Raw genomic sequence first — 19,231 nt, 5'->3', positions numbered from 1 at the left:
AGCCTGAATCCCCTGGTTTGTGGCATGCCTCAGGGTTCAGCACTCTTATGTGAAGCTACTGCATGAGATCACCCATTGATATGGGGTCAGATATCATTAGTATGCTGAGGACAATCAGTTGTATATCTCAACCCTGGTTAATTAACTGATGCAGTCAATGTCCTAATGCCTAGAGATTGCTGGGGACTGGAGGAACAGGCTTAAATTCAATCCTGACAAGACTGAGTGGCTACGTGTTTGTGGTTCTTCCAATGCCAGAGATTCTCCATTTTTAGATCTGCATGGGATTGCATTCCCCAAATGAAACTGGTGTGCAATTTAAGTATCTTCCTGGACTCACAGCTCTTGGTTGAAAAGCAGACAGCAGCTGTGGCCAGGAAGGCCTTTGCATGGGATCAGCTGGTACCCCAATTGCATCTCTTATGGTCATTCACACCTTGGTCACCTTGTGCATAGACTACTGCAATGTGCTCTTCATGAGAATGCCCTTGAAGACCACTTGGAAACTACAGCCTATCCAAAATGGAGAGGTGCAAGTAATTATGGGCACACCTCAGTATGCCCATGCAACACCTCTGCTAGGGTTACCACCTGTAATACTGGCTATCTGAGGGGCAGCTTCTCTTCCATCCTGTAAGAGCCAACAGAGCAGGCATACTTCATGTCCCATCCAAAATCTGAATGCTGGCCAAAGTCCGTGTTGAGTTGAGTGGCATAATAGAGATATTCCTTTCTCTTTTACTATTCCTTAAGTTCATATTAACTAATTTAGCACTTTAACTACTTTGATTAGCACTGGCCACAAAGTCAACAGTAGGCATCTTTTTTCCTGGGAGCCAGAAAAAAGTAAGTTTGTATCACAGGCATAAACAGAAAAAAATATTCTCCTAATTTTATGGTTTTATTGTATTTTTAAAAGAAGTAGGTAATGTTTAAATTTACATTACGGATATAACATTTGGTACATATATTAAGGATTCCTTTTAGCATGGACTTTGTTTTGTGAATTATTTTGTGAATAACCTTACTATTTTACAAATATAATTATTTGAAGTATTGTTATGTTTGTTGTATACAGTATAAAAATGTTAGTCTATGCATGGTAGATATGAGGTTATGACAGTACTGTTTTGCATAATCTATTTCTTATTGTTTTTATTTTTGTTCAATTATAATGTATAGTATAGATTTATAATCCCCCTTAAAAACTAATTTAGTCTGAAATTTGTTGGGCAATACAAATAAAGACTGCTTGCAATAACAAATAGTTGTTTTTTTCATTCCTGTTTTCCTGCAGTGCTGTTCCTTCCCATTTTGGGATATGCCAAGAGCAAAGCATTTGATTTTTGATATACATCAAAGTTAAGTGGAAGATACCAGAATTAACAAAGCTTACACTTACACACACTCATTCTGAAAGGATTCGCAATAAGTATCAACCTCCTTTCCAGGGCACTCTGCTCTGTGTAGTGCTTCACACTCAGGTTGTTACACTGCTGCACCCAAAAATAAGTTAAGGACAAAGCCAGTTACAAGATACACTTATTTTGAAACCTGCTATACTAAAGGAGGAAACAGAAGCAACTAATGTGATGTAAAAGGAGATTAAATCGGTCTTTGTTCTTACACCCAGATACACTGAAGACTATATATGTATTTAGAACTGCTGCTGAGGAAGAATGGAAATACTGTTGATTGTTTTTAATTTGGATAAAAGCTGCGTGTGTGTGTGTGTGTGTGTCAGACTTGAGTGGGAAAAAGCCAGCTTACTGATGATCCAGACAGTTCTGGTTTTGATCATTCAGCATTCATGTTTGGGAAGTTGTATGCATGCATTTTCTTTCTAAGCAAATTTGAGCCCACAAGCTTTAATATGCAGATGTGGGTTAGTCATTTTTCCTTAAACCACAATTCTTCACATTCTTTGTGTGATGTTTTACAAAATGAGGTGGTGGCAATTTAGTCTTGAAAAGCCTGATGCTCAGAGGAGGTGCCAAGTGAATCCCAAAAAGATGTGATTAGTTTCCTGGCTTCGAGCAATCTCTTCTATGATGCAGTGCTGTCGCCATAGCAAATGGAGTTTCCGGTATCGTTCATGACACAGGTGCAAAGGATTGCCTCTTCTTCAAAGAGAAATAAAAATACAACTATTAGAATTTTAAAAATAAGAATATTTAGTTTTGCTGCATTTTATTTGGTCTACTCAGATACATGCCTCAGAATCATAGGATTACAGAGTTGGAAGTGGCCATTCAGGCCAATATATTCAACCAGTTAAAACATCTCTGACAGATGGCTGTCTCTCAGCCGTATGAGTCCATTCTGCCCCCGGGAACCCACCAACTCGCTGGGTAATTGGTTCCACTAATGAGCTGTTCTTACTGTTGGGTAGTTTTAGTTAATTCACAGAAAAATATTTGGGACCAGCAGCATCAGGTACAAATCCACCCTCAAGTTTTCACTAGCAAACAAAAGTCTCTATTGTTTGTGAAATCAAGCAACATGTTACTGGCCCTGTTATGGTACATTTGTGTTTCTGTTTTAAAGAATGAGAACAGTAAGAAGTAATTCAAATAAAAGTACTTAAATCTAAATGAAAATTTAGATACAGAAAAAAATCTAGCACCCAATAATTTGAATACGAAGCACAGTAAGAATTCATTCAAAGAAGACAGAGGTTCTTACAAGATAAAGAGCAAAACAGTAACTTACATCAGATTTGGATCAGTTTCTCCATATTCATCTAGATATGGTGCAGGATAGAAAGAACCTCTATTTTTGCCACCGATCAGGAGAACTCTGCAGTCTCTGATTCTTAAGGAGAAAATAGAAAAAAGGAAAATCTGAAAACCAACAGAAATTTGCAGGCAGTTTTAGTACTAAGTACTAAAGTACTAAAATTACTAAGAATGTGCAAACGAAATAGATCGTATCTAGAGAAAGTCTGCAGAAGAGGGCTTTCCCACTTATTTTTCTATCATAGCAGATCTATCCCTTCCACTACTTCCAAGGATCACAGCCTTGTTAAGTGGGGGAACCATGACATCGGCAAATCAGGTGATTCCCAAAATTAAGCACTGATTTCTTCTCTGAATAAGGTTCCTTCTTGCTGAAGACACTACCTAATTTCAGGGATCATCCCATTCTTCGTTAATTGTACTACAATCTGTGCAAACTGAAGAGTTTCCCCTAATCCTGCCATGGGGAAAAGAAAGCAAAACAATTATTTTTACCCACTTCTTTCCTTGAGCAGGCATCTGAATTATGGGTGTTATTCTCCAATATATCTGGCACACACAAATTGGGAATCCATCACCATCTACCTTTTTTGTTGTTTATTCGTTCAGTCGCTTCCGACTCTTCGTGACTTCATGGACCAGCCCACGCCAGAGCTTCCTGTCGGTCGTCAACACCTCCAGCTCCCCCAGGGACGAATCCATCACCTCTAGAATATCATCCATCCATCTTGCCTTTGGTCGGCCCCTCTTCCTTTTGCCTTCCTCTCTCCCTAGCATCAGCATCTTCTCCAGGGTGTCCTGTCTTCTCACACCATCTACCTACCATTCCCCAATTAATTTAGATTAGCTTTATTTCCAGCTGTCACTTACTTGAGAAAAATGCAGACTCCAGCACCACAGGAAACAGCATGTGAATTGCAAGCCCCCAGCTCTTCTCCATTTACTAGCACCTGACAACAGGTGTTTTGAGAACACAACATAGCCCCACAAAACAAACACAGGACAGGATGTTTGGTTTCATCATCGGAGGATCGAGGGCACCTGGAAAGGTGAAGTTAATTAGAGAGTGAAATTTGGAACCAAGATGGGTATTTTGAAAAGTGCTGTTGTAAATATATTTGCCAAGTTGCCCACAAACATCATTTCATTGATAATGTTTGTACAACCAGGCAATTAGAAGGTAGATGTATAACACGTTTTTTAACATTGTTATATTTCACTGCAAATAGAAACCAGCTACAACAGAGAGTAAAACTAGCCAATTCCAAACAGTTTTGTGCTCTCAATACAGACTTGTACCTAAGAGACATGGGCCAGTTTTGATGTATGAAGCCAATGTTTGCTTTAATGTCCAAATGTTAGAATGTTTACAAATAAATCTGGGGCTGGCAAATTAGAATCTGAAAGTACAATTTGAAACTGGATAGAAAGCTATACCACATGTTGATTTGATTCCTATTATGTCTGAATTCACAGATCACAAAACAAAACTTGTCAAAATGGGAAGAAAACTTCTGGGGTAAATTGTGCACTTGTCTCTACATTCAAACTATGGTGCATAATTTTTACTATGTAAAGCATAATCCATGATTTGACATGACTGAACACAATCACAATTTCGAATTCAAAACCAGTTGCAGCCTTAAGAAATGGTCTCAAACACAGCCCTTTTGATCTATAAAATATGATTTAAATTGGATAGCAGTAATAACAACTAAGTAACAGATATAGTAATGAAGTATGTCTAAAGTTAAACTTGCAAAGCACCTTACACATTTTGAATATCAAGAAACAGTAATATTATGCATTATCTTCTTAATCAATATCATTTGTTGAACTTCAAGGGTTAGGGTTTTCCAAATAGTGGATTTTGTATACAGTTTTTTAAAAATCCAAACCATTATCACTTAAGCAATCTTTTTGTCTGTTTTGCTATATTCCACTCAAGGTACCATCCAAACAGAGTAGTCATTTTTATACACGTAATAAGTGCTACTTTACTATTAGACAAGTGTGTATAAGATTATAGTTTGAAAGATGAAGATGATATCATCATCCTTGGCGTTTGATATGCAGTCAAATTAGACCTCCTGTTCAACAATAACTGCTGTGCACTTTGTACTTATTTGAAGAAGATAAATTTTCTTTTTACTCTCTACTCAGGTGCAAAGGTGGCAAAGCATTTCCAATCAAACATCTGCACCCCTAGAAATTCTTTCAAAATACTTGGAAGCTTTTTCAGAAAAGGTAACAATGGACATTACTCTTTACTCAGTTGTGAAGAGAAGGGCAAGAGCCAGGCAGGCAGGCCAGTTGTCAAAGTTGAGAGACGCAAGAAAGTCCATCTCCAGCCTCTGACAAAAATGCCTCTTTATAACATTCCAGTTGGCCTGGAGCAGGAGACAAGGGCACTGTTTAGGTCTTGCACAGTAGGAGAGAAAGGCTTCAGGAGGAGGCATAATCCCACCACCACCTTTTGAAAGCCTTCCTGTTGTGTTCTATAGCACTAAGATAATTCAGGTATGGGTTAGTTGCCAGCCTGAAACAAAGCTCCTTACCCTTATATGTACAGCAAGGAAAAATTTCATAAAGTTGTCCGCTTAAAGACTGTTCCTTTAGTTTTCCTTAATTCAGTTCAATGAAAGAAAAAAATGTTTCTAATGAGCACAGCTTCTGGTTCTCACCTAAACTGAGATCCTTGGTTCAAAAGGCAGCTGTAGTCTTCTGGAAGCTCTATCAATTTATTTCTTTCCCTTGGATATCTAGTTGTTCAAACAGAAAGAATTACTGTATGCCAGGGTTCAACTACGCATCAAAGCATCACCTGCTAGACCGGTGTTTCTCAATCTTAGCAACTTGAAGATGTGTGGACTTCAACTCTCAGAATTCCCCAGCCCGCATGAAGTCCACACATCTTCAAGCTTCCAGGGTTGAGAAACACTGTGCTAGAGTATTCTTCTGTGGAATTTGGAATCTTTTGCACACAAAATGGCTTAAGGCAGAAAGACAAGGTAATTATGATGTTCAAGGTAGGAATTTATGAGACCTCTATATTATGGATCTACAGAGAATTATAAAACAATCACTTGAAAAAAATAGCATATGCTATTTCTTTTCTGTTACTCTTTCTAAATAATGATAATCTAGAGAGACATGCAAGTAATTACATGTGCAATGAAACCATTAAAAGGAGATCAAGTGACGGATAGATCGGTGATCGCATCCCCAACATTTCTTATCTTCAAGCAACTGTAGAGGCCCTGAAGATAGGTCAGCATACTGGTGATGGGAGAAGGCAGGTTTAAAAGGTGTGAGAGAGTTCTGAATAAGGGTGCATATGAAGCACTTCCACCCAATTTTTAAGACCTTGACAGAGCTCCTTTATAAATGCAAAGCATCTGATTACTCATTTTCCCCTACAGTATCTCTTAGGACCAAGGACTGCTGACTTGTGGTTCTGGAGTTATTTATTTATTTAATTTTCTATCCCACCTTTATTATTTTTATAAATAACTCAAGGAGGCAACATACCTAATACTCCGTCTTCCTCCTATTTTCCCCACAGCAACAACCCCGTGAGGTGAGTTGGGCTGAGAGAGAGAGTGACTGGCCCAAGGTCACCCAGCCAGCTTTCATGCCTAAGGCGGGACTAGAACTCTCCATCTCCTGGTTTCTAGCCCGTTGCCTTAACCACTTAGTGACCAAAACGGGGGCTGGCAACTCCATCACTAAGCAATGTGATCACTAAGCGAAACATCACATGACCGTGACGGACTGACGTCACTTCCCATTTGGTTGTTAAGCAAGCCACTGTGGGTTGTTAAGCGAGACATCATGTGACTGTGACTTGTCAATTTACTGCCGGCTTCTCTATTGACTGCTTGTCGGAAGCCGGTTGTAAAGTACGCATAAGTTGATCACACGATCACAGGATGCTGTGACAATTGTAAATGCCTGCCAGTTGCAAAGTGCCTGAATGTCGATCACATGACTGCAAGGACGCTGCAACAGTTGTAAATGCAAGGACTGGTTGTAAAGTTACTTTTTCAGCACCATCGTAACTTTGAATGGTTGCTAAACAGGGCAGTTGTTAAGCAAGGTCTACCTGTAGCCCTTGCATAACACATGATGTTATTAAGGGATGCTGCAATCTTATTTGAAAGATGAACATTAGTTGAAAACACTATTCAATCCATTTTCTACTGAATTGTAGTGAAAGATTGCACCTCTCACCCAGAAATTAGATAAAAAGCATTCAGAAACAGCAAGTTAGAAATACACTCTGGTTTTCATTAGTAAAGTCCAGTGCCAGAAGAATTGAAACTAACCTTATTGCAATACTTTTCCCCTCCAGGAAGCAAAGTACAGCAGGATCAGCACACCACCTGTTTGAGAAACTTCCTATCAGTCTTGTCAATGGCAAAAACAAGGGGAAAGACATGACAAAAACAAGCCATAGAATCCTAAAGGGGAAGAAATCATTTAGGCCCGAGAGTATGATCTCCTATTCAGGCAGGAATCTATTAAACCATCGTGAAAGATGTTTTAACGCTCAGCCTTTCCTTGAACAAATCCAGCAAAGGGGAATTTGGCATGTCTCTTAATCAATGGTTCAATGTTGAACTGCTCCTACTATTAAAAAGCTTTTCCTAACAATCAGCTGGAATCTCCCTTATTCTGTGTAACACAATTATTCTGTGGCCTGCAGCAAGGAAAGAGTTTTAGCCTTCTTCAGTGTGACACCCATTACAGTAACTGAAATCGCTATTATGTCCCTCTTCAGTTGCCTTTTTCTCAAGCTAAACCTATCCTCTTCCCTCAAGCTCTTCTCTCAAGCCTCTTCTCTCTGATCATCCTCACTGCTTTTCTTTGTATCTGCTACAATTTTTCAGAATCTCTTTAAAAATATCTTGCTCAGAATTGGACCACCGAGTATAAAGTGGAACTACTGCTTTCTACTGACATAGCCAAAATTGCATTTTTCTTTTTAACAGCCATGTCACATTGTTGAATCTCTAGACATGGGTATGAGAACCCTACCCTGACAAACACATATATAAACAAGCACTTATATTTGAACAGATAAGTGCACTACTCTCAGGATGCTAAGGGCACTGGGAGCAAAGAACAGTGTCCAGACATACAACTGATCAAGCCTTTCCATTATTAGTCCTTGAAGTCAGTTTTCGCACCCCACCACTCTGACCGTTTTGCTCTTAAGTCTGCAAGTCTCACCTTGGAATTAATTCAAACTGTTTCCATTCCTGCCCCCAAGAGAAAATACTACGCTTACTGCAAGACTGAGGGTTGGTTCTTCCTATTCATCATTTTGTACTTTTATAAACGCTAATTTTTGATTTTCTAAACAAATGCGTCAGTCTGACCAGCTGGCTTAGTTAACTACTTTTCCCAAGAGGATCCCAGTAGCAACCTGAAAGGGTTTCCCAAGGCCTAAGATAAAGGAGAGCTTAGCTTCCTCAAATCCAAGTCACCAATAAGCAATTATTATGCATAAAATTACTTAAAATTAAGTTTTACTTTAGTATTAAATATGAGTAAATAAATGTTAAACATTTTAGTCTACTTGTATTTAGGTCATGGTTGTCCTATACTGGCAGACTGCTCCCTGACTGCCTAGGTTAGCACAACACGCTAAAGGTAAAGGTAAAGGTTTCCCTTGACGTAAAGTCCAGTCGTGTCCGACTCTAGGGGGCGGTGCTCATCTCCGTTTCTAAGCCTTGGAGCCGGCGTTGTCATAGACACTTCCGGGTCATGTGGCCAGCATGACGACTCGGAACGCCGTTACCTTCCCGCCGAAGCGGTACCAATTAATCTACTCACATTTGCATGTTTTCGAACTGCTTGGTGTGCAGGAGCTGGGACGAGCAACGGGAGCTCACCCCGCCGCGCGGTTTCGAACACAACACACTAGACATGACTAAAATGAGAATGGGTAATTTGTGGTTCACTGGGCTGTGGGAACCTTGCCATTGTCTTAGCATGTTGTGTATATGTTAATAATACAGTTTATTTATTTGGGTAGAGCATGTCAGCTTTTTTTGTGTGTGTCAATAAAGAATACCTCTGAAGTAAGGGCTCCACAATACTCCAATATTCTTGGAAAAGCATGAACAGATTGGTAGGTAGAGACAAGTAGTCACAAAGTGCCTTGAACTGATCTTCCTCTGAAACTGTGAAAAGAAGAACAATTTTAGATGTATGATTAATTGCACCAACTAACATAAAAGCTTTCTCTATTCAAAAGCTGTAGCCTATGCAGTCCATCAATTGAATCAGTATAAAAAGTACTGTAAATAACCAGATTGGGATGATAGTCTGCACATAAGGAATTCATGAAGATTCTTGTTCTTACTGATGATAATGAACAAGGAAGTCACCCAGAGCTGCTGGTTTATTTTCTTGGTGACTGTAACTTTAAGAGTTCAAGCTGTAACGTCTTCCTCACACTGGGGAAAAACAAGAGGCTTCTTATATGACGACCAATTGCCACGTTGATCATTTCTATAAAGGCTGTGAAATTCTACCTCTGAGAGAGCAGGTTGATACTGAAGAGTTCTCAAGAAATCAGGACTATTTGCTCTCCAGTCTGAAAGGGCCCCACGGCACAGAGCTTGGAGTTTTATATACTTAATGTGTCTTCTTTTTGTAAAAAAAAATATTAATGATAAGCATTATACTACCCCCTTTTTTATTTTCATGATAAAAGCAGTTACTAGAAAACAACAAAGAGCTACATTTTAAGAAGAGGGTTTTCAATGGATAGTGCTGCCTGAAATTGAGAATGTTACGGATGTGAATTGATATTAAAATTATTTTACACCTATTTAATATAACATTTTGTTTCCTGAACAATTTAAACTGTACTCCACCTCAGGATTAATCAAATGACCCTACACAGCTACTTACCGGATGAAAGTTCTTCAGGTGGAGGCACTGCCAGCAGATAATGGAAGAATAAAGCAGCACAGCGGAGGTAGGGCATGATGCCTTTCTTTATACAATCCCACAAATACCAACCTGGAACTTGCAAGCTGTAGCAACTATGACAGAGTTCAAATATTTGGATTTAGTATTTTTGAAACTCTGGAATTGGATTAAAATCCTAGCTGATCAAAAGTAAAGGGCCAGGGCATGGTGAAAAATAAACTCTCACAAAAACAGTGATGATGTTTCTTCAGATGCATTTCTTCAACTGCTATGCTCCAAAATAAAAATCTCCCTCTTGTGCATCAATAAATAAATATATACTTTATGTATGTATGTGTGTGTGTGTGTATATATATATATATATCTGTATACACACACACACAGGAAAATTCATGGAAAAGTGGTAAAAATAATCAATCCCACTCCAGAAGTATCCAGTTATATTCAATTAATATATAACCCATTAGTGTTGTTAAAAAGGCTGCTCTGCCTTCCTTTTTCTGTTTATCCCCTTTCCTCCCTTTTACGCTCTTAACTGCTGCCCGAAAAGGTGTTGCTTTGTCAATACTGAAATTATTTATTTTGTTAAAGTATTTATATGCACTTTTTCCGGCAGAGCTAAAAATGCTTATAAAATCATTAACAAATCTAATAATTTGGCAACATTGCATTAAATCATATTTGCTTCTAGCCATGGTGTGCTGATTAAGCTCCAAGTCAGCTTCAGTTAATCTGAAAGATGAACAAAGCAATCATAGCTTGTTTGGTCCATTCCCATTCTATTTTCCTTCAGTTATAAGCAGCTCGTACCTTGCCTCCCTACTGAAGTGGTTCACGTCTTAGGCAGGACACAAAAACAAGCCAAGTATAAATCATAACATTGCCCATCAGGCAAACTAACAACTGCAATCAGAAAACCGAAAGCAAGCCATATTCTCAAACTATTTTTTTCAGCTCTAAACACCCCATCCCCTAGACTTATTCATTGATGCATGTTTGTATAACGCATTTAGCAAAAAATCACAAAGGAAGTGGCATTACTGATGTGTGAACTTCTGAAGAAATCTTTCCCCGCTCCTTTTGAACAATGTTGGACACCAATACAATATGTTTACCTTTCAAGGCATATCGCAGAGAAGCACTTACCAATTTGTGTATCTGCAAATTTCTTTGCAAAAAGATTCAGCAGCATGTGCTTCTTCACTATCATTCAGTATCTGAGCAGAGGGACAATCTAAAAAGATCATTATCGGCACTTAATTAACTACTGTCAAATCTCATTGATTTATGAATGGTTGTATTTGGTGCATCGTCTTAATAGCACCAATATCACCTTTGAATCCAGTGAAAGCTAAAGATAAAACAAAAAACAAAAACACTCCAGCTGAGAATTTTTTTTCCAGGTAGAGTGCAACTGCATGCAGAACAAGATGAATCTCAACACTCCCGCCCTCCCTCCCCAGGCTAATTTCCTAGTGTCCAATAACATCATCTTGCCTGGATTTAATGTCATATTTTCTTTCTCATCCAGCCCATTACTGAATTTTGAAAATGTTACTTTCTTGGAATTGAATGGCAAGGAGAAGCAGAGCTGGAAATGATCAGCATGCTGATGGCACCCCACTCTAAGCTCTGAATGAATCTTCCATTGATTTTGCCTAGAGAAGAAACCATGGAGAGAAGATGGAATCCAGCAGGACACCAGAGATCAGTGGCTTAGCTATCGAACAGCCCAGCCCCAGGACAACTTCTGGTTCACCAAGAAAGACCTGAAGGACTTCAAAGGAGTGCCACCAAAGCCCAAAAGGATACTTTGCCTAAAGGTACTGAAAACTACCAAGAAGTCCAACTAGCAGAGCCACACTCCATCATCACCAAGAAACCAAAGTAAATTTAGTACTCTATCCCAATGGAAAACCCAGTTAAAATTGTGCAGGCAGCTGTTATCATTCAGATGCATTCCATCTGGATACATACAATCCAGGTTGAATAATGCTGCTAAAAGCCAATTAATTCCTTTCTTCCAGCCCATGTAAGGTAAAACATATAGCGAAAAAAATCCACCCTTTTAAAAAATAGTATGCAAAAAGAAAAAAAGGAAAACCACTGGAAAATCCCTACACAGAAACATATTTGTTTTGTGCTCATCAAAGAACTAACCCTACATATATTCTTATGTAATACTGCACTATTAAATTATTAACATTTAAGTCAATTCAATTTGCAATAAACAAGGAAATTAAGCAAATAGACCAATATGTGAAGTGAAACTAAAATTGTTAAATAATTTATAGAGAATTAGTGTTCTTTCAGCCTCAATATTAATCTTTTTCTGAACACATGTTAATATCCACTTACTGATTTTATGTATCACTTTTTTTCTCTTAAAGAAACTCTGTATAAAACACTAACACTGAAAACAATATACAATTAAAGCAAAGAAATAGAATATCTGCAAATAGGACCCAAAGCAAAGCCTCTAGAGCTGATCTGAGACTACAGATCAACTGATACTAGAAACCTACTGGTCAGCTGATAATGGGGAAATTCTCTTTTAAGTACCAACTGATAATCCTACATCTTTTCAGACTTTATTGATTACAGGTAGTCCTCGCTTAACAACCATTCATTTAGTGACAGTTCGGACTTCCAACGGTGCTGGAAAAAAACCCAACTTACAACCGGTCCTCACACTTACAACTGTTGCAGCTTCTGTGCAGTCATGTGATCACGATTTGGGCACCTGGCAACCAGTTTGCATTTATAACCATAGCAGCATCCTGTGGTCACGGGATCACCATTTTTGACCTTCCTGTCCAGCTTCTAGCAAGCAAAGTCAACGGGGAACTGCGTGATTTGCTTAACAACCACGTAGTTCACTTAATGCCCACAGTGATTCGCTTAACAACTGCTGCAAAAAAGGTCATAAAAACAGGTCAGATTTATTTAATGACCACTTCGTTTAGCAACCAAAATTCTGGTCCCAATTGTGGTCATTAAGCGATGACTACCTGTAGTACCAATACATTGAATTAAGCCTGCTACAGCCATTGGTACATTCATAACTTGGGTGGGGAAACAGTAACATGAGAAAAGGGAACAAATACACAGATGGGTTGCCCAGGAGGCTGCAACTGAGAATCAAAAGCCAACAAATCTTGTACAATGGTGTTATCTTCACCAGAATTATCTCTTCTGCTCACAGCTGTTGGCAGAACATGAACCTACTTTCCACAGGCCTCAGTCTACAGCCACTAATGGCAGGATTACGAGAGAAGTGGATATGATCAATGAACCACTGGGTTCTATTGGTGATTCTCCAGTATTGTTGGGTTAGGGAAGGTGGGCAGGAATGTACACAAATAATGCTTTACAAATAAATAGAAAGAATACAAAACTTTGGCAAAAGTATCTAAAAGTGATTTATTCTATTATCTAAAAAACTCTAAAATCAAAGATACCTTTATCTGCTGTTGTAGTTAGAATAATTTGTGTTATGTGTGCCATAGTAAACAAATGGAAGAGGTAGAGTTGATTGCAAGCAGAGCTGATAGCTGAAGGTTGCAAGCCTACATTATCCTCCCAATACAAAGATGGAAATGATAACACAGATCCAACCTACAGAGGAAGTAAGAAATTGGTTATCTTGGCTTTCATAATAGATATTTAAAAACAACTACCCAAGCAACATGATGAAATATGCTTCAAAAATAAAGTTTCTATAATACAAAAGATCAAAAGCATTAGATCTGATACCACATTTTAAAATTAACTAATGCTAAAATGTGCAGGTACATGGAAGAACTGAAACCAAACTCAAATGAAAACAAATGTCATTTCAACATACTACCTTCAACAGACTATATAAAGGAACTGTTGCAGATATGACCCCAAAGAAGCCAAAAAAATATTGGGTCTACTCAGTAACTTTCAAAAAATAAGGAACCTTAATGTTAGCAGAAGCCATCAATGTATTTACCAAAGCATGGAAGAGGTCTACATCTAGAAGAGACGGTGTGTCTTCCACTTTTAAACTGGGCAAAAGAACTACAAGAGCAGAATAGACATTTTAGAGATTGTTACAATAAACTGAAAATACAATATTTGCATTATTAATGACATGAGTATATCCCTTCCCTTAGGTGTCTAAGTCCTCTAGACAAATGATAACATATTTCACAAAATCCTACTGTAAGATGCTCTCTGTCACCACTGGGTCTGCCTGACCCAAGTAGCACAGCCTGGTGTAATAGAGGAATTACTGCATTCAGCTGGTATTTGCTGCTACCATCTTCTCCTCCCCTCCAGGAGGGTTATAGGACCAAGGTAGCTAGCTACCTAAATAAATGCCTTCCCCTTTCTGTTAACTAAAAAACACAAGGACATTTTAAGCCCTGTATGTGATAATCAGTCTGGAGCAGTTTGGGCCTTTCAAGGCATGTTACCAAATTATAAGTTCCTCAAGGCAACATGACACCAAATGTCTGTTAGAGTTTATTAAGGCACACAGCAGCAAGGAAAAACACAGAGGTGCGTTACACTTAAAGAAAAGGATTGAACTTCAAAAGAAGTCCATCTAAGAATGAGTTTAAGCCTAAAAAGAGCTTAAAGAAAACTGCTAAGGCTTGAGCACAAACAAAACAAATTTATAATCAAATGTACTCACTACACCTAGACATTTGTGTAGGTTACTTTCCTGCCTGAGTCCTGGAAAACTTCAATCCCAAACCTGCACGGTTTATATTCCTTTCCTATCTTCCCCACCAACAACTGTTGCTCCAGAGAAAATTCAATAGAACAAAAGCTTCCAACATACTCCTTTACTATTTAACCTCAAAGTGAAAGGGTTGTTCAGTATTTAGCCAACTGTCCCTCACATTTATTTATAGGTGCCTTTGTGGGGGAAAGGGGTCAATGGGAGGCACATATTGATATGTATATCATATCATCATAAAATGATGTAATTTACACAGTTGTCATTTTGACATTATCATGACTTGTTATTGATGACTATTGATAGAAGGGATTAATCTACAAGTTAACTGTGTACGCATTTTGATTTAATGGGGATTTCTAGAACCTTGCATTGCTAGATGCACTTGCTTATACCTACACTTTTTAATGAATTATACAACTCTGTTAGGGAAGAAACATTTGCAAGAAGATTTTAAATATTTTCCAAATCTTGTGAGGAAAAATGCATTACCTCCTAGGAGACGTACAAGATGTTGTTGGATCAAGTTTTGTGGCACTGTAGTCCTCTGAACAGCTGCAAATTGTACCAATGCTTTAAGACCACTGTGCTAGAGTGCAAGAAGAAGAAGAAGGAATTTTTAATGAAACTGTTGTCTTTATCCTTCTCTTAAAGAATCTTATCTTAAATGCCTGAAGAATCAGGCCTGTAGTGCGGTAGCAAATAAGGGGAAAAAATATATGCAAGGAGTGACTAACTTCCCCTTATCTAAAAGTCTATTTATTAGTCAGTTGAGAAAATAAATATTCAAGGTACAATCTGAAAAAACTACTTAAAAATGTCCAGCACTTGAGCATATGTTTAGCAAATAGCAAACATCTCTGGTTTTAGAATTATTTGCTTTGTCTGAAAGGTGATGGTAAATTGCACACTGAAATGCTTCAACTTCTACACGTGAAAATATTACTCAGTTCTAGATTAGAACCTGCATATTCTTTTTTAACAATTTACATTATCCAAGTAGAAAGTAGAAACATCCTCCTTAAGGTAAGAATGCACCACTGCTCTTATATCATATCCATGTAAGGACTGCAATATTTCCCTGCCACCACAGAAATGGCAAAGAATCCTGGAACTGAAGTCCACCTAGGTTGGGGTCATCTTATCTAGCTTAATCTCCTACCTCATACAAACAAAAATGCAGAACGCAACTACAGCATCTTTAACAGAGGGCCATCCAGTGTCTGTTTAAATACATCTCTCATTTGGAAGTGTCTTACAAGAACAGATAATATCCGTGAAAAAAAGGTGAAAGGTCCCCTGTGCAAGCACTGAATCATGTCTGACCCTTGGGGGAGATGCCGCTTTCACAACGTTTTCTTGGCAGACTATATTGGGGTAGTTTGCCAGTCATCACCTTCCCCAGCAAGCTGGGCACTCATTTTACCAACCTCGGAAGGATGGAAGGCTGAGTCGACCTGAGCCGGCTACTCGAGAATCCAGCTTCCGCCGGGATCGAACTCGGGTCGTGGGGAGAGTATCGGCTGCAATACTGCCGCCTACCACTCTGCGCCACACAAGGCTGTAGATAATAGAATTTTTTAGCCTCTTGGATTTTACACTTATTTATATTGTATTTTATATTTGTAAATTTATTTTTATAGGATTTTAATTGTTTATTGTTATAGTTTTAATTTTATTGTAATCTGCCCAGAGTCCTTCTTTTGGGGGAGATGGGTGGTAGCAAAATTTGAATGAATGAATGAATGAATGAATGAATGAATGAATGAATGAATAAATAAATAAATAAATAAATGAAACAACTAGGAATACAAATAATAATTCATGAAGTAACCATAATCTCAGTTGGATCAGCATTCCTGAGCTTTGTTCACTGGAGATGTACAGATTAATATAAAGGGCAAAGCCAATCTTATGTTAAGCAGTTTACTTTACAGCTAGTTATATAATCACAGAACGGCTTCTTAACTATAAAAACTCTAATTTTTTTCCATTTTCCCTATGTGACTGTGGCACATTTTTTAAGTTTAAAAAATTCCATATACACAATGTAGATTACAAGGGTTAAAAGGATCTCTCTCAAGAAACATTAGCCTATTTACCTTGGCAAGGGATAAAAACACAATTATTACCATTAGACATTCATACCTGTCTACTTTGTAGAGAGCCAAACAAAGCCTTGCCCTCATCTTCTAGAAGATTTTCTTTAAAAGCAAGAAGGAAATATAAATAAGGTATACTTTAACGGTGGTCCAAAATTGCCAGATCTTTACAGTTCAATTCTCATAAATCTCTATAAACTGCTTTCAATGGGAAAGGATAAGATTTGGATTTTAATGCAATTCAAAAGACATCAAAAATCTTGTTTTTGCTGTGGCAATATTTTTATGTCTGGCATGTTCCCATGTCAGAGCTGGTGTAGCATAAGATCTAAATGAGGTGTAACAATTCATTTGTTCAAATCTCATTTTAGTTGTGAATTCTTTTCACTTGAAATATGCTATATCAATAGCAAATTATTACTGTATTAAATTGTACAACATTTATTTCTGGGAGCCTCCATCAGAAACAAGCTTCACTATAGTTAGTTAGACTTATTCTAAATTAGCAGGTCTGCTTCAGCTTATTAATTTGCAGAGATGTAGATGTGTTACATCTATTTATCAATACTGTAATGCACAGAATGGTTCTTACCTCTAGAAGAATACTAGAAATCAAAGTACAATGATTTAATAAGCCAAGGGTTAGCCTTTGGATACTATGATTTAATCTTGAAATTGCCCCTGGACATTTAAACATTTCTTGCTTTCATGTCTAAACATAATCCTACCACCAATTCTAAAGCAACAGATATTTAGAATTAAATGTGATTTTCAGTATGTAGAAATTACATTTATTAAAAGATTCCCATCTACAAAAATAGTTTTGTGGCAGATAATACCATTATTATTAGTCAAAGGAATACTAGGAAAAAGAGTTGTGGAAAGTAGTACTTTCTGAAATCAGAATGAAAAATTTCACTCTTCACTTCTAACAGCATAGGAAGTTAATGGGGACTGTAATGATTTGACTTTTGCCTAGCATAAACCCACATTATTTAGCATTCTATGTATCAACATTTTATTAATTACTTTTAAGTAGCTTTCCTTTATTTTCAAAAATATAGTTGTTTACTATTTCAGGTAAGAACAAATAAAATAAAAGCTGTATTTCAAATGGTCTCATAAATTCAATTTTTTACTTACCTAAACATTGGATTGTAAAAGCACAAGTGCTCCAAGTCATCATAGGAATACGTGGATCAACTTCATTAGGAGCAACTTGTAATCCAATTCTGTAAATTGCTGTGGCAAAGAGAACCACCATCTCTTTGATGCTATTTGAATATTCAACTCTGTGGAAGGAACTCAGAAGTTGTGAACTGGTGATGATAAAATTCAAAAGATAAATTGTTCTATTACCTGCAGTAATTTTCTTAATTATGTCAGAAACATGCAATACTAAATTGTCACTGAAAGTTATAACCCCTGGCAACAGGCTTGAAATAGTGAGATGGGTGGTGTATAAATTAAATAATTAAATTAAATTAAATTAAATTAAATTAATAAAAATCTTAGTGCTTCAGGCTAGATACATTTGCTCATTGGAAAACAATGGTCTAGTGTAACAACCTGGGCAACGTTCAGCTGTGTGGACTTCAACTACTAAAATACTCAGCAACGGGTATGTGGGCTGCAAAATTCTGGGAACTGAAGTCCTCATTGCTGGAAATTGCCCTAGTTGGATACACCTCACTTTGTAGTTCTTTGCGTGATTAAGGTAAAATTAAAAATCTAACTCTAGGTTAAACCAGAGTTGAAGCTACATCCCTAAAACAGAATTCAACCTGGTACATTTTCCTCTTTTAGTTTGAACAATGAAATGAGAGACAATCAAAATAAGCTGTATAAATGAGCTTCATTAGAATGTTGTCAATAAAAAAACCTCTTAATTTAAACATAAGTAGTGAAGAAAAGACATTAAAAAGGTAATATAAAGAGCATATAGTCACCATAGGATATAATTCTTTTCTAAGGTGTATATATCGTAGCTTTTGATGGAATTTTCATTTTGTTCTATGAAACTAGCTACTATAGTAACCCTTTATTCAGCTACTGGATAACGTTTCAAACTATTTCATGAAAAAGAAACATTTCCATTTAATTCATCTCCTGGATTTAGAAGGAAGAAAAGAGATTCATGGCTCATTTCACTGATATACATGTGAGTACCTACAATGGGGAACCCATTACAATTATCTATAATCCTGCAGTATTGTGACCTGTAATGTAATCAAAGCTTCATCTAAATCATATTAATTGGTAAAGCGATTCTGGTTAAAAATAACACACACCAGTCTACTCTGTTGTATCTTTATGGAACTTACTGAGTCAATATTCACTGTCTTTGCTATAAAAAGTATGTGAAACCCTAGCATAACCAACTCTTTTAAAAGGATAACTTGAGTCAGAAGTTCCAATCAATGAGATGACAATCATGTGAGTGTGAGGGGCCCTTCTCTATTAAAAAAAAACCCACACAAATTGTTTGTCAGCATCAGAGTTTGTACTTCATAACATATGCAAATCATGTCCCAACTAAAAGAGATCTCTATGGATCTCAGAAAAAGGGTTGTTGATGTTCATGACACTGGAAAGGGATACAAAACCATTGCAAAAGACTTTGGCCCAATCAGTCCATGGTCAGGCAGATAATATACAAGTGGAGAAAATGCAGCATCACTGTTTCTCTTCCTACGAGTGGTCATCCAACAAAGATCACCCAAGACTGA

The 19,231-nt window shown here is 37.5% G+C and overlaps 1 protein-coding gene across 2 annotated transcripts in view; it reads right to left on the bottom strand.

Moving 5' to 3' along the window:
* Positions 1-884: 884 nt before the first annotated feature.
* Positions 885-19,231, bottom strand: part of UBR1 (ubiquitin protein ligase E3 component n-recognin 1) — a 74,064-nt gene continuing 55,717 nt past the window's right edge. Inside the window, exons 35-47 of one of the 2 annotated variants that reach the window (XM_063289876.1) lie at positions 17,646-17,794; positions 16,549-16,604; positions 14,893-14,989; positions 13,666-13,733; positions 13,148-13,304; positions 10,833-10,920; positions 9,666-9,799; positions 8,821-8,929; positions 7,067-7,123; positions 5,423-5,500; positions 3,609-3,779; positions 2,713-2,814; positions 885-2,123 (exon numbers count right to left, since the gene is read on the bottom strand). In XM_063289876.1, the coding sequence (XP_063145946.1) occupies positions 1,982-2,123; positions 2,713-2,814; positions 3,609-3,779; positions 5,423-5,500; positions 7,067-7,123; positions 8,821-8,929; positions 9,666-9,799; positions 10,833-10,920; positions 13,148-13,304; positions 13,666-13,733; positions 14,893-14,989; positions 16,549-16,604; positions 17,646-17,794 (1,408 nt within the window). In that variant the 3' untranslated portion in view covers positions 885-1,981. Of the gene's footprint in view, positions 2,124-2,712; positions 2,815-3,075; positions 3,324-3,557; positions 3,780-5,422; positions 5,501-7,066; positions 7,124-8,820; positions 8,930-9,665; positions 9,800-10,832; positions 10,921-13,147; positions 13,305-13,665; positions 13,734-14,892; positions 14,990-16,548; positions 16,605-17,645; positions 17,795-19,231 lie in introns of those variants that run through there. The other variant, XM_063289877.1, reaches the window with a different exon arrangement.

Source organism: Candoia aspera, chromosome 1 (genome assembly GCF_035149785.1).
Source record: "Candoia aspera isolate rCanAsp1 chromosome 1, rCanAsp1.hap2, whole genome shotgun sequence".
NCBI classification, from domain to species: Eukaryota; Metazoa; Chordata; class Lepidosauria; order Squamata; family Boidae; genus Candoia; species Candoia aspera.
This window is presented reverse-complemented; position numbering and strand designations above follow the sequence as displayed.